This window comes from Macadamia integrifolia, chromosome 6 (assembly GCF_013358625.1).
Source record: "Macadamia integrifolia cultivar HAES 741 chromosome 6, SCU_Mint_v3, whole genome shotgun sequence".
Lineage (NCBI taxonomy): Eukaryota > Viridiplantae > Streptophyta > Magnoliopsida > Proteales > Proteaceae > Macadamia > Macadamia integrifolia.
In genome coordinates this window covers 30,922,350-30,937,072 of record NC_056562.1, presented here as the reverse complement: position 1 = coordinate 30,937,072, position 14,723 = coordinate 30,922,350, and the positions used below count along the sequence as shown (strand labels likewise).

Sequence of the window (14,723 nt, the reverse complement as noted above, 5' to 3'; positions counted from 1 at the left end):
ATTTGATTAATGAGATTTTTGTCCTGGGCCTTTTTTTTTTTTTTTTTTTATTCTGTGAGATTTAGTCTTTGTGGGATTCAGTGCTATGTGGTGGGATACCATTAATGGCTGATGAGATTCTAGTAGAGGCTAGGTGGGATGCTTAGTCATATCTTCTTCTCCATCAATATTCAAGTAAGTACTCCATTGTTTTCCGCAATTCCATATCCTGTCCAACGATTTCAATACAAGTGCTTTTTTCTCCCGTTAATATTGACATTGGCTGTTAAGGGAGATCTGACCAGTAAATCATCCCCATCTTTTGGGGCATTCAAGACCTCCCTAAGAGAGGCCTTTGACCTTAACTTGACTCAGATTAAGTCTGCTGATCTGGAGTAATTTTAAATCTTCCCATTCTGCCTTTTTATTTTTCCAGAATTTTTATTTGTTTAATTAATCCTATACAGTTAATAACTTCTTAGGTATCGTATCAGTGTCGTATCATATCGATGCCTTGAAGATATGATACGTATCGGTTAGTATCGGCGGATATGTTAGAATACTCAAATCCTTGCTTACAAATCATGTTTTGACATAGCATCCTTTGGCGAGAAATGCACTCAGCTATATTTCCTTGAAATTCTTTTAGAAATTTCTTTACTGGGTACCTATTTAAGTTCTGTTGCAATGGCTACAGGCTCTGACACATGCCAGAGTCCCTATAGTGAAGCTGATGGATCCCGAAATTGGAATTTCCTGCGACATTTGCATAAATAATGTCTTGGCTGTTGTTAATACAAAACTCCTTCGAGACTATGCACAAATAGATGCCAGACTGTGACAATTGGCTTTCATTGTGAAACACTGGGCGAAGTCACGGGGTGTCAATGAAATGTATCAGGGAACATTATCTAGTTATGCGTGAGTTATCTATGATCTCATATCTACTACTAATACTCAAGTCTAACAGAATTTTTTGTGCACCTGCCTCAAACCCTCTTAATTCAAGTAAGCTGATATTTGCAATTACATTTTCAGATATGTTTTGATGTGCATTCACTTCTTACAACAGCGTAGGCCTACTATCCTTCTAATGTAGGAGTAGATTTGACAAGTCAAACCAGCCCAAACTGCAGGAACTTTTAATCAGAAGAACAACCAGAACCAGCCCAATAAAATATCAGAAAATTCATCGATCTCAACAATTTCAGAAATTCTGTAACTGAATAATCAACCAAGGAATTAAGGACTTAAATCACCAATTAATAAGACTAAACAATGAAAACATACGACCAGCAACCAATCAGCAACATCCAGAACAAAGCGACTCAAAATTCTGGGCAGAAACCAGAATCGGCCAGAACAGAGAGAATTTTTATAGCAATAAAATTCCAGTTCTGATTGACCCCAAATTAGGATCGAACCACCCTCTCAATAGGCCTAACACTTGACTAGAATAGGGGAACCTTCAGGTGGCTGGTTGGTCTGATCAGTGAAAGGTCAGGTAGGAGAAATCTGGGAAAATTCGAAACCAGAAATTTAAAGAAGATCAGATCTGTTACCTGATTTGTTTGAACAGTAACAACCTTTGAAAAGAAGACTTTGAAAGAGAAAAGGAACACTTGAAGAGGAGCCTCTTGGACTTCAAACCGCAAAGAGTCGTTGGATCGAACACCAACCCAATACCTTGATCAAACACAAGGAAGTTCTCTTGCAGAGAAAGCAGCAGCAGCAGCCATGTAGTTTGTCAAAATCGTGGCTCATTAAAAGAGCCATCAGCTTTATTTATAATAGTGATAGGGGTTACATGAAATAGAAACTAACTTTAGTTTCCAAAAACTGAAATAGGAAACTAAAAATTAGAAACTCAACTAGTTACTAAAATCTGAAAATAGAAACTTACAAAATAGAAAGTCTTAGTTACTAAACTGGAAATAGAAACTAACTTATGACTGAAAATTAGAAACTAATTTAAGACTTCAAAATAGAAACTAAATTACTAACTAAATGACTAATTAGTAACCCCATCAGCAGCCCAAATCGTGGGCTGACTTGGACCAAATCTGGGTCGACCCAGTCAGCCATTTGGGTCGACCTTGGTCTTGGTTCTCCTTGTGTAAACCCTTGGTACTGCATCACCTTCCCTGTTTACAGGTATTCAATATTTCAATATAATATTTATTTTGGTTATGTTTGAACCTTTGAAGAGCTGAGTTGTTTTACTTTGATTTTCCATGTGTCACACCTAAATACCACTTTTATTCTGTTCTGTTGATGAATTTTTTTTACCAGTACAAGTATCTCTCTGGTAGATTGTAATGGGTTAACTGGTGCTATAAGATCTTTTTTACTGTTTGATAAAGTCCTTGCTTCATTACAGGGATCAAGGCTTTGCTGCTGTTCTAGGCAGTGATCACCTAGTCTGTTTCAACATTTATTGTACTTTAGGATATCCCCCTTTAACTGTATTATTTGCTGCTGTTCATCACTTTATCTGTGAGAATTGAGAAAAAGGGGGAAAAATGCTGTTTGTTTGTTAGTAGAGAACTTGCTAGTTGTTGTTAAACACCACACCACTCAGATTTGTACATTTGGAGGAATATCTAGAGGAAAAAGACAGAAAAGCGCTTGGATAGTGGGGGTGGGGGTGGGGGTGGAGGTGGGGAAATACTGAATAGGAGGAACATGTAGAACAAAACTGTCACGGATTTTTTTTTTTGGTGGGGGGGGGGGTGGGTGGGGATGATGCGATCCTGATGCAGATTTGTCGCTGAACCAGCTTGACCCTTCTGGCGATCCAGACCTAGATGAACTAGGTCCAAATTTTTTTTTTTTTTTTTGATTCAGTACTCAATAGGATATTTTAATTTATTTAGGTTTATTATTTGAATTTATCTTGTAATTTTCTGTTTTAGTTTTAGTTTTAGTAGGTTAACTAGTGGTAGATTTGATTTTAGTTTATGAGTCCAAGTTACAATCAGGGTATCTCTCCCTGCCTATTGCATGTTGCCATATTTTATTTAGGGTTACTAATTGTGAGCGTGTGTTCTCGTCCTCTCCCTCTCTTCTTCAATTCTTATTCTCTCTAAACCTCTCTCATCTCCCTTTTTTATTTCTCCTTCATTGTTATTCTTCTCTCCCATTACTATATTTTGTACTCTTTCCACCCATCGTATTTTTATTGTGGTTGCTAATAAATAGCTGGCAAGTGATGCCCTTGTGATGTTATTTTTATTGAACTCTATGAAATCCACGATCAGCCCTAGTTTTGTTCTTCTGAACTCGGCCAAGGAGTTGTGGGATGCTGTTAAACATACCTGAGCCCAGTCAAACAATTATGGCCGGATTTATGAGTTGTGTAGACAAGTTCAGGAAACTACACAAAAGGACTATCACTCCCTGCCTATTACTTTGCCCTTAACGACCTGTGGCAACAATTGGACTTCTACCACCCTGTAGCCATGTCAAACACTGTCCTTTGGGACGGTTCAGTTGTGATGTGTGTGAAATTTCTAAGCACACCTGTTCCTCTTATTACCGTAGTGAAAATAAAAGTACTATTCCTTTTTTCATTGTTCACTCTGACTTGTGGGGTCTTTCTCGCACTTTTTCTTGGGGTGGATATCAATGGTTTATTACTTTGATTGATAATTGCACTTGCCTAACCTGGGTGTGTCTCCTTCGGCAAAAATCTGAGGCTTTTTCTTGTTTTCAATCCTTCCATAATATGGCTCGGACCCGTTTGGTTTTTAGATCCGAGCGTTGTGCAATGATAATGGACTGGAATATATGGATGGGTTGTTTCTTGAGTACCTTGATGAGCATGGCATTCTATCCTAGACTTCCTATGTTCTATCTCCAGAACAAAATGGTATCCTTGAGCGTAAAAATCGACATCTCCTTAATGTTGCCCGGTCTCTCATGTTCACTACCAATGTCCCTAAGTTTTATTTGGGTGATGCTGTTCTTACCGCTGCCTTCCTTATTAACATGGTTCTTTTTATTGTCTTGGACTTCAAAACTCCAGTCAGTCAGCTTCCTGACCCTACTTTAGCCGCCCATCTACCCCCAGAGTGTTTGGTTGTGTTTGTTTTGTGCGCAACTCCTCTCTTACTTGTTCTAAATGGGTACTAGTGCTATCACCTTCCTACTTGGAGATTGTTTGTCAAGATGTATGTCAACTTTTCATGAGTACGATTCTTTATATCCGGCTATCTTTTTAGGGGGAGACTCTTGAGGAAGAAATGCCTACACATGAAACCCCTCTTGTTATTGATACTGTTCGGCTTCAGGGGGAGAATATTGTTTGGCTTTAGGGGAAAAAATACTCCCTAGGAAAGAGAAGTTGCATAGAGAAACCTGCTGCTACCTTACTATGTTTTCCAGTACCTCCAGAACCAGTCCTTGTGCATATACAAGGTATTAGTCCTTTCTCTATCAATCATCTTCCTATTGCTTTTAGACTGGGAGTTAGATCCTGCACCCAACACCCTATTTCTAACTTTATTTCTTACAAATCTGTCTCCCACTTGTCATGCTCTTGTTTCCTCTTTATCCTTTATGTCTATCCCACAGGGTTGCAAAGAAGCTATATCCGATCCTAAGTGGAAAGCTGCTATAATGGAGGAAATGCAGGCCTTGAAGAAAAATTATACTTGGGAGCTTGTCTCTTGTCATGAAGGAAAAAACTAGTTGAGTGCAAGTGAGTGTTTATAGTGAAATAAAATTCAGATGGAAGTATGGAACTATTGCCCGTTACAAGGCCAGATTAGTTGCCAAAGGATTCATGTTAGGATTTAAAATGTAACCGCAAGTGTACGGATCAGTGTAGCTACGGGTAGAACACAGGAGAGCAGCCACTTTATTTTTGGCTTCTTTTAATAATGCGAATGTGAACCGATTAATGGTTGTGATTTAATTCTAACTACCGTCCTAAACATATTGTATCTAAAATAACGTCCTAACCATTCGTCATCTAAGAATTTAAATACGCAAGCCACACAATTAAAATTAAATAAATAAATTACTGAAAATAAACAACCCACGCAATTAAAAAGCAATGAAGGAAAAAAATGCTGAAATAAAAATAAAGTAAAAGAAAGGGGATAAAGCTAGAGAGAGGCTCACAAGTAGGTTTCTCTACTTAGCCCAAGGGATGCATCATAATATGAGCTTCCCTACTTGACCAGAGAGTCACTCTTACAAGAGTTACTCTACTTGGCTTTAGGGAAAGGGAGGCAATTAAAATAAAAACAATAAAATGATGGTTCTATAGCTAGGAGGGGCAAAGCCAACACATACACTAGCCATGAACCTTGGGGAAAGGGAAAGTAATAATGTAACGATTGAAATTAAAATCCTAAATTAATAAAGAAATGGTAGTCAGAAAAGGGAATGAGAGGGGGGAGAGAAGACTATTAAAGAAGCCAACCTACCTGAATCAATGCTTGAACTTGAAAGCTTGGGTGATTTGAGATACTGCCAACCCTAAAAACCAGATCTGGAATGAACCAAATCTGAAATTTCTAGGCCTGGAGAAAACAAATCTTGAAAAAAAAAAAAACTGAACTTGAAAAAAAAAGATGCTCCACGGCTCGTGATCTTGTCACCTAGATCTAAGCCTAGAACTATTAACTTAAAAATTACAACTCAATTGCATAAATCATAAACATAAAAGGCTGAATAAAAATAAAAGAGTGCTTGCATTAATTGAAATAAAAAGCTATTACAAAAGTGATTAAAGCAATAACAAAGAAGAACTAAAGCTAAAGACTGAGTGAGTGAGTGAGAGAGAGAGAGAGAGAGAGAGAGAGAGAGAGCAGCTATAAAAAAACCCTAGAAGAAGAATGAAGTGTCTCCCCCTCTTATATGAGTTGTATTTATAGGGAATGGGGAGGTAGGGTAACAAATTTCTCTTAACTAAAAGGGGGAAACCCACAATTGGTAGGTGAGATCTTTGGAGACAAAATGTGCTAAGGTGGAGGAGAGGAGAAATAAACTTGGAAAAATTTCCTATAATTTTTTTTTTCTAATTTTCTTTCCTTTTTTTATTTATTTTTCTCTTTTTTTTTCCTCTCTCTTCAAATCTTGCGCACAACCCTTGTTGGCCGATTTTTTTTTCCCTTGGACGATTTTCCTTCTTACTTTGTGATTTAGACAATCTTCTGGTGATGATGTGGGGGAGAGAGAAGATTTGGACAAGATTTATTTATTTATTATTTTTTTTCTCTTTTTACGCAAGAACCCCTCCCACGATTTTCTTTGCTTTGAAGATTTGGACAATCTTCTAATTTGATGTGGAAATCCCCTCCATGCCCTTAGTGCTTTAAGTGAGTGAAAAGCAGAAAATCTTCAACAAAATTCTCAAAAAAAAAAAAAAGACAACCATGAGATTCAAACTTGAGACCTCCTGGTGAGCACGGGAATTTTGCACACCATAGCTCACCAACTACACTAGGTAGTTGTTGTTGGAGAGATATGACGCCCGATAATGCTTAAGGCCTTTAAAATACAAAACGTGCAAAAAGAGAGAAACCCAAGGTAGATCCATTCTAAATATGTACAAATGCACGCTTTACTACTTAGATTTCACACATAAATGTGCTCATCAATTCACTCAAAACTATGGCATTGATTACTAGGAAACTTTTGCCCTAGTTGCAAAAATGATCTCCGTTCGAGCCTTGTTATCTTGTGCTGCAAACCTTGGATGGAGTCTTCAACAATTGGCTGTAAAGAATGCATTTCTGAATGGTGATCTTGAAGAGGAGGTTTACATGGATATTCCTCCGGGTTTTGATTCATCCACTACAATTGGCAAAGTATGGAAACTCCGCAAATCCCTCTATGGTTTGAAATAATCACCTCATGCCTGGTTTGGCAGGTTTCAAAAGGCTATGAAGAAGTTTGGTTTCAAACAGAGCAATGCGGAGCATACCTTATTTATCAAACACCGAATCAGCAAGACCATTGTTCTTATTGTGTATGTAGATGATATAGTGATCATTGGTGATGACGAGGCATAAATCTCTCTCCTAAAGATTTTTCCTGGCAGTTGAGTTTGAGATTAAAGACTTGGGCCATCTCAAATATTTATTGGGAATTCAAGTGGCTTGATCTAACAAAGAAATCTTCATTTCGTAAAGGAAATATGTCTTTGACCTCCTTGAAGAAACAAGGATGCTTGGTTGTAAACCTGCAGATTCTCCCATAGAAGTTAATCACCAACTCAGCAGCACGGGTGGTGACTTTGTGGACAAGGATCGATATCAGCACCTTGTAGGAAGGCTTGTTTATCTCTCCCACACCAGGCTTGACATTACCTATGCTGTGGGTATTGTCAGCCGTTTCCTACATGACCCGAAGATTGCTTGCCTTGAGGCAGTATATAGAATTGTACGGTACTTGAACTCAACACCAGGTGAAGGTATCTTGTTCTTAAATAAGGGAAGCCTAAAGTTAGAATCCTTCATTGATGCTGATTGGGCTGGCTCCATTGTTGATCGCCGATCCACTTCTGGCTACTATACATTCCTTGGAAGAAACCATGTTTGGTGAAGCGAAAAACAACCAGTTGTTTCCAAATCTAGTGTTGAAGCCGAAGCGAACTTATGTGGCTACAAAGGCTTCTCAGTAATCTAAAACTGGCCTTGGAACGACCTTTGAAGTTTTATTGTGGCAACAAAGCTGCGATCAATATAGTTCATAATCCAATCCACCATGATAGGACCAAACATGTTGAAATTGATTGACACTTCATCAATGAAAAAATTGAAGTTGGTCTGATATGCACACCATTTGTTACTACAGAAAACCAGATGGTAAATGTTTTCACCAATGGGTTGTCTTGTTAAGTCTTTTCATCCTATTTTCTCCAAGTTGGGCATGTATGATACATATGCACCAACTTGGGGGTGTGGGGGGGGGGAGTTAAGAGTTTATTCCTTTATTCCTGTAATGTGTCCAGGTTCATTGTAACACATGTTCCACATGTAGCACATGCTAGATAAGGCCTTAAGTCAGCCTTAGCTAACATGCCATATTTGTCACTTAATCTCTATAAATAAAGGCCTGGCCACTGTCACCTTGACAAGTCAACACATTATATCGATTCTCTTTTCTTGTTTATAATTATTCTAAAATTCTATACGTAATCTAAAACTGAAATAGAAACATATCAAACTAGGAAACTACCAAAACTACCAAGTTACTTTTCCTATGTATTCTACTTAAAATAAAATCTTACATAGTATTTTCCTAAATAAAATAGAACTTCCTAAAATCCTAGTTGACAAAGGACCAAATTGGACCTGGTTCATCTCCGTCTGGATACTGAAATGGGTTTGGATCGGCCCAAGGCAGTGCACCTACATCACAATTATATAAATAAGAGCAAAAAAAGACTCATCTAAGATTAACCAAAAACAACTCCAGAACTTGCTAAAATCTTACTATATATCCTAGCTAAAATAAAATATTATATTTTTTTTCAAATAAAATTAAGCTCCCTAAGTATCCTATTGAACCAACCAACCATAGTTGGACCTGGTTCATCTTGATATGGGACTCCAAACTGGTTGGTAACGATTCAAGGCAGTGGTACTACATCAATTCTCTTATTATTGAGAAAAACTCGACTCGAGTTTTGTAGAAAAGAAATAAGAACACTTCATGTTGCTGTGCAGGGATTGGGTTCCAAATATGGTTCATGTTTGGCCATCTTATGGGTTTAGTTGAGGATTCCAAGTCAGCTCGCATCGCATGCCCAGCCAGGCTGTCACATACTCACATGGAGTATTTGCTGGAGCAGCTTCTTCCTTGCGGTAGAAGACTTCTAGGAGATCTTGTGGGCCCCATGGCCAGCTGGTTAAGTTCATGCGAAGACCAATTTGACAGCTTACATAGGCTATTATTTAGGAAGTTTTTATTACTTGCATGGGGGTGGGTGGGTTCATTAGCCATATAGTTCTATTTTATAGGTTGTTTTATGTGATTCATAGTTTCCTTTTCTAGTATTCTTTTTTTTTTTTTTTGTTGTTAACTAATTAGATTGGTATTGGTTTTGCTCTTTTTAGTAAGGAAAATGCCTAGAGAGCTGTAATCGATTTCGATAATATAAATAAAGGAGTAGCTGTGTTATTGGTAGCCAACGATTTGAGAAAAAAGGGGTTCGTTTGAAACATGTAAGATTGTGAGATGCAGTTGAGGGGTAAGAGGCCCAAGGGTGAGATGCCCTAAGCTATGAGTGGGTGAGAGGCCCAGGAGAGAATGAGACTCGATCCAAATCTCCATTCTTCTATCATCTTCTATTTTTGTTTTCTTTTCAGTATCTGTTTTATTGTTCAGTGAGTTAATTTGCAACTGAGAGACAATCCATTCTGTTTCCTATTGTGTTTTGTTGAAGATCTCCATTGATAGATAGTGCATCGATCCAATTGTAGGGTTGGTTCTTAGTTGAACTAGCTCTTACATTACTTCAACTGATGCTTGTGGCTCCTTGTCTGTAACTAACAATATCCAAAATATGAAGCTTTGATGTTGATTCTGTTTGTTGAAAGACGTGGGGATTAACAAATTCAATATGTAGACAACCGTCGTTGCTTCACTTGAAATGATGATCTTGTTCCCTTTACGATTACTTACTGTCCAACATCAGAGCGGTGTTCCTCATGTGCCAACTCTTTTGGCACTTCCTGTGGCTGCATTGTTGGTGCTAATTCTTTTAGTTTTGAGGATACTTTGTCAATCAATCCTTGAAGAACAAATATCTGGCGCATGTGAGAAGGCTGTAAGGTGCACAAATTTTTGTCATGATCAATGACGCCTCTTTGTGCTTCCAACCACTCTTGACCCTCTTTAATAATGTGCTTAAAAGAATCTAACTCATCACAATGTTGGCAAATTGAGAATTCAATGAATACATCAGCTGCAACTTCGATGATGGATCATGTTGGTCTATGATAACATTTCCACCATAGGATGCAAAATCAATTTGTCACTCTGCCCGTCATCTACAAGTAAACTAGCAGTTTCTTCTGTTGGGTAAATGAACATTGGTCTAGAAAATGTAGGTATCCATGGTCAGATTCGGCTCTGATGTCAAATGATGCAATCCAGGGTTTGAAAACCCTGCTTTGTGATCGCTATGGGCCCACCTACATGCCCAATAGCCAAAAGTTGAAAGATAATGGGAATTTTGACATATTAACAAAGGGATTGGCAATTTGGTACATAACCAGAATTTTAAAGGCCTACTTAGGAAGAAAAAGAAGAAAAGGATAAGGGAGATCGACAGTCTTTGTAGACTGCCGTTGCCTCCAGAACAGAATAAAGAAGATACAAGATAAAGCAAGGAGGAGGAAAAATAAGAGAAGAGGAAGGAGGAGAACAGGAAAGGAACTCAATGGGAAGGAGAGGCAAGAGAACCAAAGGGGAAGAAAGTTATAGTTGCACACAGGGGAAGGGATGTGCAATGAGTACCTATAGTAGATGTTCCAGATTTGCAAGGAAGAGGAAAGAAGGGGATACCAGAAGCAAGGGGGAAAAAGAGGAGAATGACAGTCAACGGGCGGCCTCAATTTCAACATTCTATCTGTCTAAATTATTGGATTACAAGCATATAAATAAGAAAAGAAAAAGGTACTAAATATGGAAACAACTCTACTAAGATTCTTAGCCAAAAATAAAAAGAGGAAAAGATGCCACAGATTGTTTTTTATTTAATTTTATTATTTGGTCTTCTGTAAGTAGCGCCTCTTGACCATGCCAGCAAATTGAAACTTTCTTATATGTATACTACCATTATTCTCCTGATTTTCTGGTGGAGTTATTGGTTGCATTATCATATATTTCTATTGCTATACACATTTAATTTTTGAGCATTTTGATCTTCTTCGTCCATGGCAATAATTTGTAGGATTGTTATCCACCTTGAATATGCTAGTACTGGCTGAAGATCATCACTGTGAAAAAGATAATTGTTCCTGTGAATGGTTGGTAAATTTTCTCACCCAACTGCTAATTTATGCCAGGGAATGGAGGCAACGTTTACGGTGACAGTAGATGATATTGAATGTGCGTACTTTGATAAAGTAGATGGCCTCTGTGGTTTTGGAGCACAGAATAGAGAAAGTATTGCGCAACTGATATGGGGTTTTTTGGGTTTTTTGATTATTGGTCATTTCGTCATGACTATGCAAATACTGTTATATCTGTACGCACAGGAAGTATCGTCAGGTGGGTTACTTATTTTTATTTAGAATGCTGCTATTATGCACACATCTACTTTGTCTGGAGATGCAGTTTGTCATGGTATGCGTTATGTCATCATGGCTTTTAATTTAAAGTAGTCTTCTTGGCCATTTGATTTGTGACAAGATGACTGCTTCCTCTTTTTAACTACCTTGGGCGCATTTAATAGTCTTTGCTGCCCTTATTGAAAGTGCCTGGATGTTCTTTATTTGATGGAACAAAAATTTATTATTGTTGTGAAAAAAGCTGAGAGTGAAGCTGTACAGTATTAGTTTGCACTACCCTACATCCCCACAAGCTGTTTTGATCTCCTCCCAAAGCTCTAGGATTTCCTCGTCATGTTTCACATTTTAAATCCAGCTCCAAATTTCTCCCAGGACTCCCTTACAGCCTCAGCAAATCAAGAACGAACCAACCTTCCTACAGATTTTCTTCCCTCAACACTTCCTTTGAACTGGACAATGATCTCATTCCTTCCTAAGTGTCCCACACCTCGCAAAGTGTAGCATGCCCCAGTAAGATTGCCTTCACTCCAAAACTTGCAAATGGTGAAGATCAAAATATACCTTCTAAATCAATTATTTCATGTTTGATTGTCTCATTATTTGTTTCTTTAGGGGGTGTTTGGTTCGGTAAATCAAATGGTGTATGTATCGGATATGAATGTCGATCTTTTGATAGACATTCTTCTGAATTATGTTTCTTTCTGAAAAATCGTTTGGTTGCCTTGAGGCTAGTACATGTTTTTTGCGGGCTGAGATATTGGCTTCCATAGAGAACTTCTTTCCGCTTTCTCCTTTTATACTAGGTGGTAAAAATGTTGCTTAAATCTGAGTTTTAAGTGTTAAGGTAAACTCAGATTTGGAACACATCCTTTGTAATATGATCATTCATGGGAAGTAGGGTATTCACTTATGAGAGTCATCCTAGTGGAACCAAACAAGTCCAAAAATTAAGAATTATCATTCTAAAGAATGTCATCCCAAAGATTTACCGAACCAAACACCCCCTTAACTGTTCTGCCTTGAACTGTCATTAAATTTCTTCTGTCCGATTATACATGCTACTTACTTGAGACAGTATACAACATGACTAGTTCCCCCAAAACGCCACCCCACCACCTCCCCCCCACACCCCCCCCCCCCCCCCCGCCACCCAAAAAAAAAAAAATTGGGGAAAGAGGAAAACGAATGATGTTGAAGTTGTGAGCTGTTCACTATATGAATTACTTTTCAACGAGTTCTAGCAGTAGCTGATGACAACTTATTTGTACTTGCAGTAAGCAAGCCAAAGACTGGACAAGGCGAATTGAAAATGACCGTCATTTGATATGTATAGAGGATCCCTTTGAAACATCTCATGATCTTGGTCGAGTTGTTGATAAGCACAGCATAAGAATCCTTCGAGAGGAGTTTGAAAGAGCGGCCAATATTATGCAGTATGATCCTGATCCTTGCGTAAAGCTGTTTGAGCCCTATGTACCTAATAGACCACATCCTTGAGACTCGGTAATGTTTTGCTGTACTTAATTCTTCCAAGCTTGTAAAGTCCCGTAGCATTCATTTACTATGGGTTTTCTTTGTTTTTGTTCATATGTAATCTCCCCTTGGTATCTGCCCTGTAAAAAGTGTGCTTATTTTGTAGAACTTTCTACTTCATCTTTTTATTTTTATTTTTATTTTTTATTATTTTTTATTTTTGCGGTGTTCTCCTTATGTGAGTCTTCGGGACTGTGGCTTGGAGGCTATTCTTGATTGAGAGCTGAATAAAAAATTCCTGGCTAAATACTTTGACCAAATGATTGGAGGATTCTCATTTGAGCCTCAGCAGAACTGTTCAGCTCAGTCGTAGGTGTATAGATTTGTTTACTATAATTTCTGTACTCAAACTATTAGTACATTGTGTTTACGCATACAAGCAACACATTCACAGTTGCTTTAGACCCTAAGCTGTGTTATCAAGTCAATTCTCCCGTGGGAAGATTTCTTTAATTGGTGGTTGTATTCGTGTTGGAAGATTTATGTAGTTTTTTTTTAGGTCTTTGAGGTACCAATACTTGACCCTGTTCCCAAGGCACAACATAAGATTTTGACCATTGAGGCAGCTAAGGGCATTGGTGGATAACATTTAGATGAATGTGGTTGTATCTTGTATGTGAGTTTTACAATTTTAATTTATCTAGTTAAGTGGCAAGTTTTCCTACACTGCAAAGGAGGGTTCATCCACTCATCTAAGGTCATTATTGTTCTCTCCCCTCTCCCATAGAGATATCTATCCATCACTTTTGGTGAAAGTAGTTTTGTCATTTCTAGATTAAAGTTATCATTCATTGATGATGTGACTCTGTGATTGGATTCATGTGTCATCATTACCTTCCACCTCTTATTTATATATGTTGAAAATGCTCTTTCATATGCTAATCAAAGGTTTGGATCTCCATGGTGAGGAGAGGAGATTCTCTCGTCACCATGGGTGTGGTGAAGAGAAATTGGGGTCATATTTCTATGTTTCCTTGGAAGATGGAAGATGTAGATCAAGACACACCCCCCCCCCCTTCCCCCCCCCCCCCCCCCCAAAAAAAAAAAAATAAAAAAAAAAAAAAAAAAAACTAGAGGAGAGGAGAAGAGAAGAAAAAAGAATAAGATGAGAAGGGAAACGAAATATCCTTGAACATAATAGGAATTGTTAGGCAGAAACATAATCTCCTTTGTTACAAATAGCCTTGTAATCCCTCTTTTCCATTTCAACAGAGTAGGGGATATTCTTTTGCAGCTCTTGGGAAGAGAAACTCTGCTTTGATGTTGTGGTGCCACCACACAATTGTGAGATTTCATCATAGGCCTAAATCGGGGGCTAAGTCTATCGTCGTGGTCATCATTATTATTTTGATGGGTAAATTATACCTGAGATATCCAATATCTAGGCTACCAAGCACGGTATTAAGAGATGAGGAAGAAGAATATTACCAGATCGTGAGGCCCTTATATCAGTGCACGAACCAATGAGAGGGTACATAGTGGCATCAATAGGGGGTGGGAATTTTGAATTTGTTAGGGATGAAATAGTTATTTTGTCCCTTGTATCTGAGCATATGGGCCACACGACCAGGTAGCATAATGACCAAATACCACAAATTTCTATATCTATCAAAAAGATTAATCGTAAAACTTATTAGTTTCTTAATGCCAAACATAGGCTAGATTGGGCCAAGCCCACCCCAAGTATGTGAGATTAAGGCTTGGGGGGTGGGCTTTGGCCTGTTCTAACTTGGCTCAGACCACCCAAAATTCACAGGCTCAAATTAGATTTTCTTTTGGGGAGGGGATTCATGCAAGGCAACCCATCCTCATCCACTATCCATTAAATAGGGTGGGTGGGGGCTTGGGGGGGGTGGGGGGTGGGGTTTCATATATCATTAATATTCCCTCATTGTCCTTTTAGGCAAAGTTCATAGGTGGACTTAACTCAAATATATGTGTCATATGATTGGGATA

The 14,723-nt window shown here is 38.2% G+C and overlaps 1 protein-coding gene across 2 annotated transcripts in view; it reads left to right on the top strand.

Moving 5' to 3' along the window:
- Positions 1 to 13,027, top strand: part of LOC122082486 (polygalacturonate 4-alpha-galacturonosyltransferase-like) — a 32,304-nt gene extending 19,277 nt beyond the window's left edge. For both annotated transcript variants that reach the window (XM_042650089.1, XM_042650088.1), the window contains 2 exons: positions 11,010 to 11,214; positions 12,509 to 13,027. In XM_042650089.1, the coding sequence (XP_042506023.1) occupies positions 11,010 to 11,214; positions 12,509 to 12,558 (255 nt within the window). In that variant the 3' untranslated portion in view covers positions 12,559 to 13,027. The remainder of the gene's footprint in view (positions 1 to 11,009; positions 11,215 to 12,508) is intronic.
- Positions 13,028 to 14,723: the final 1,696 nt, after the last annotated feature.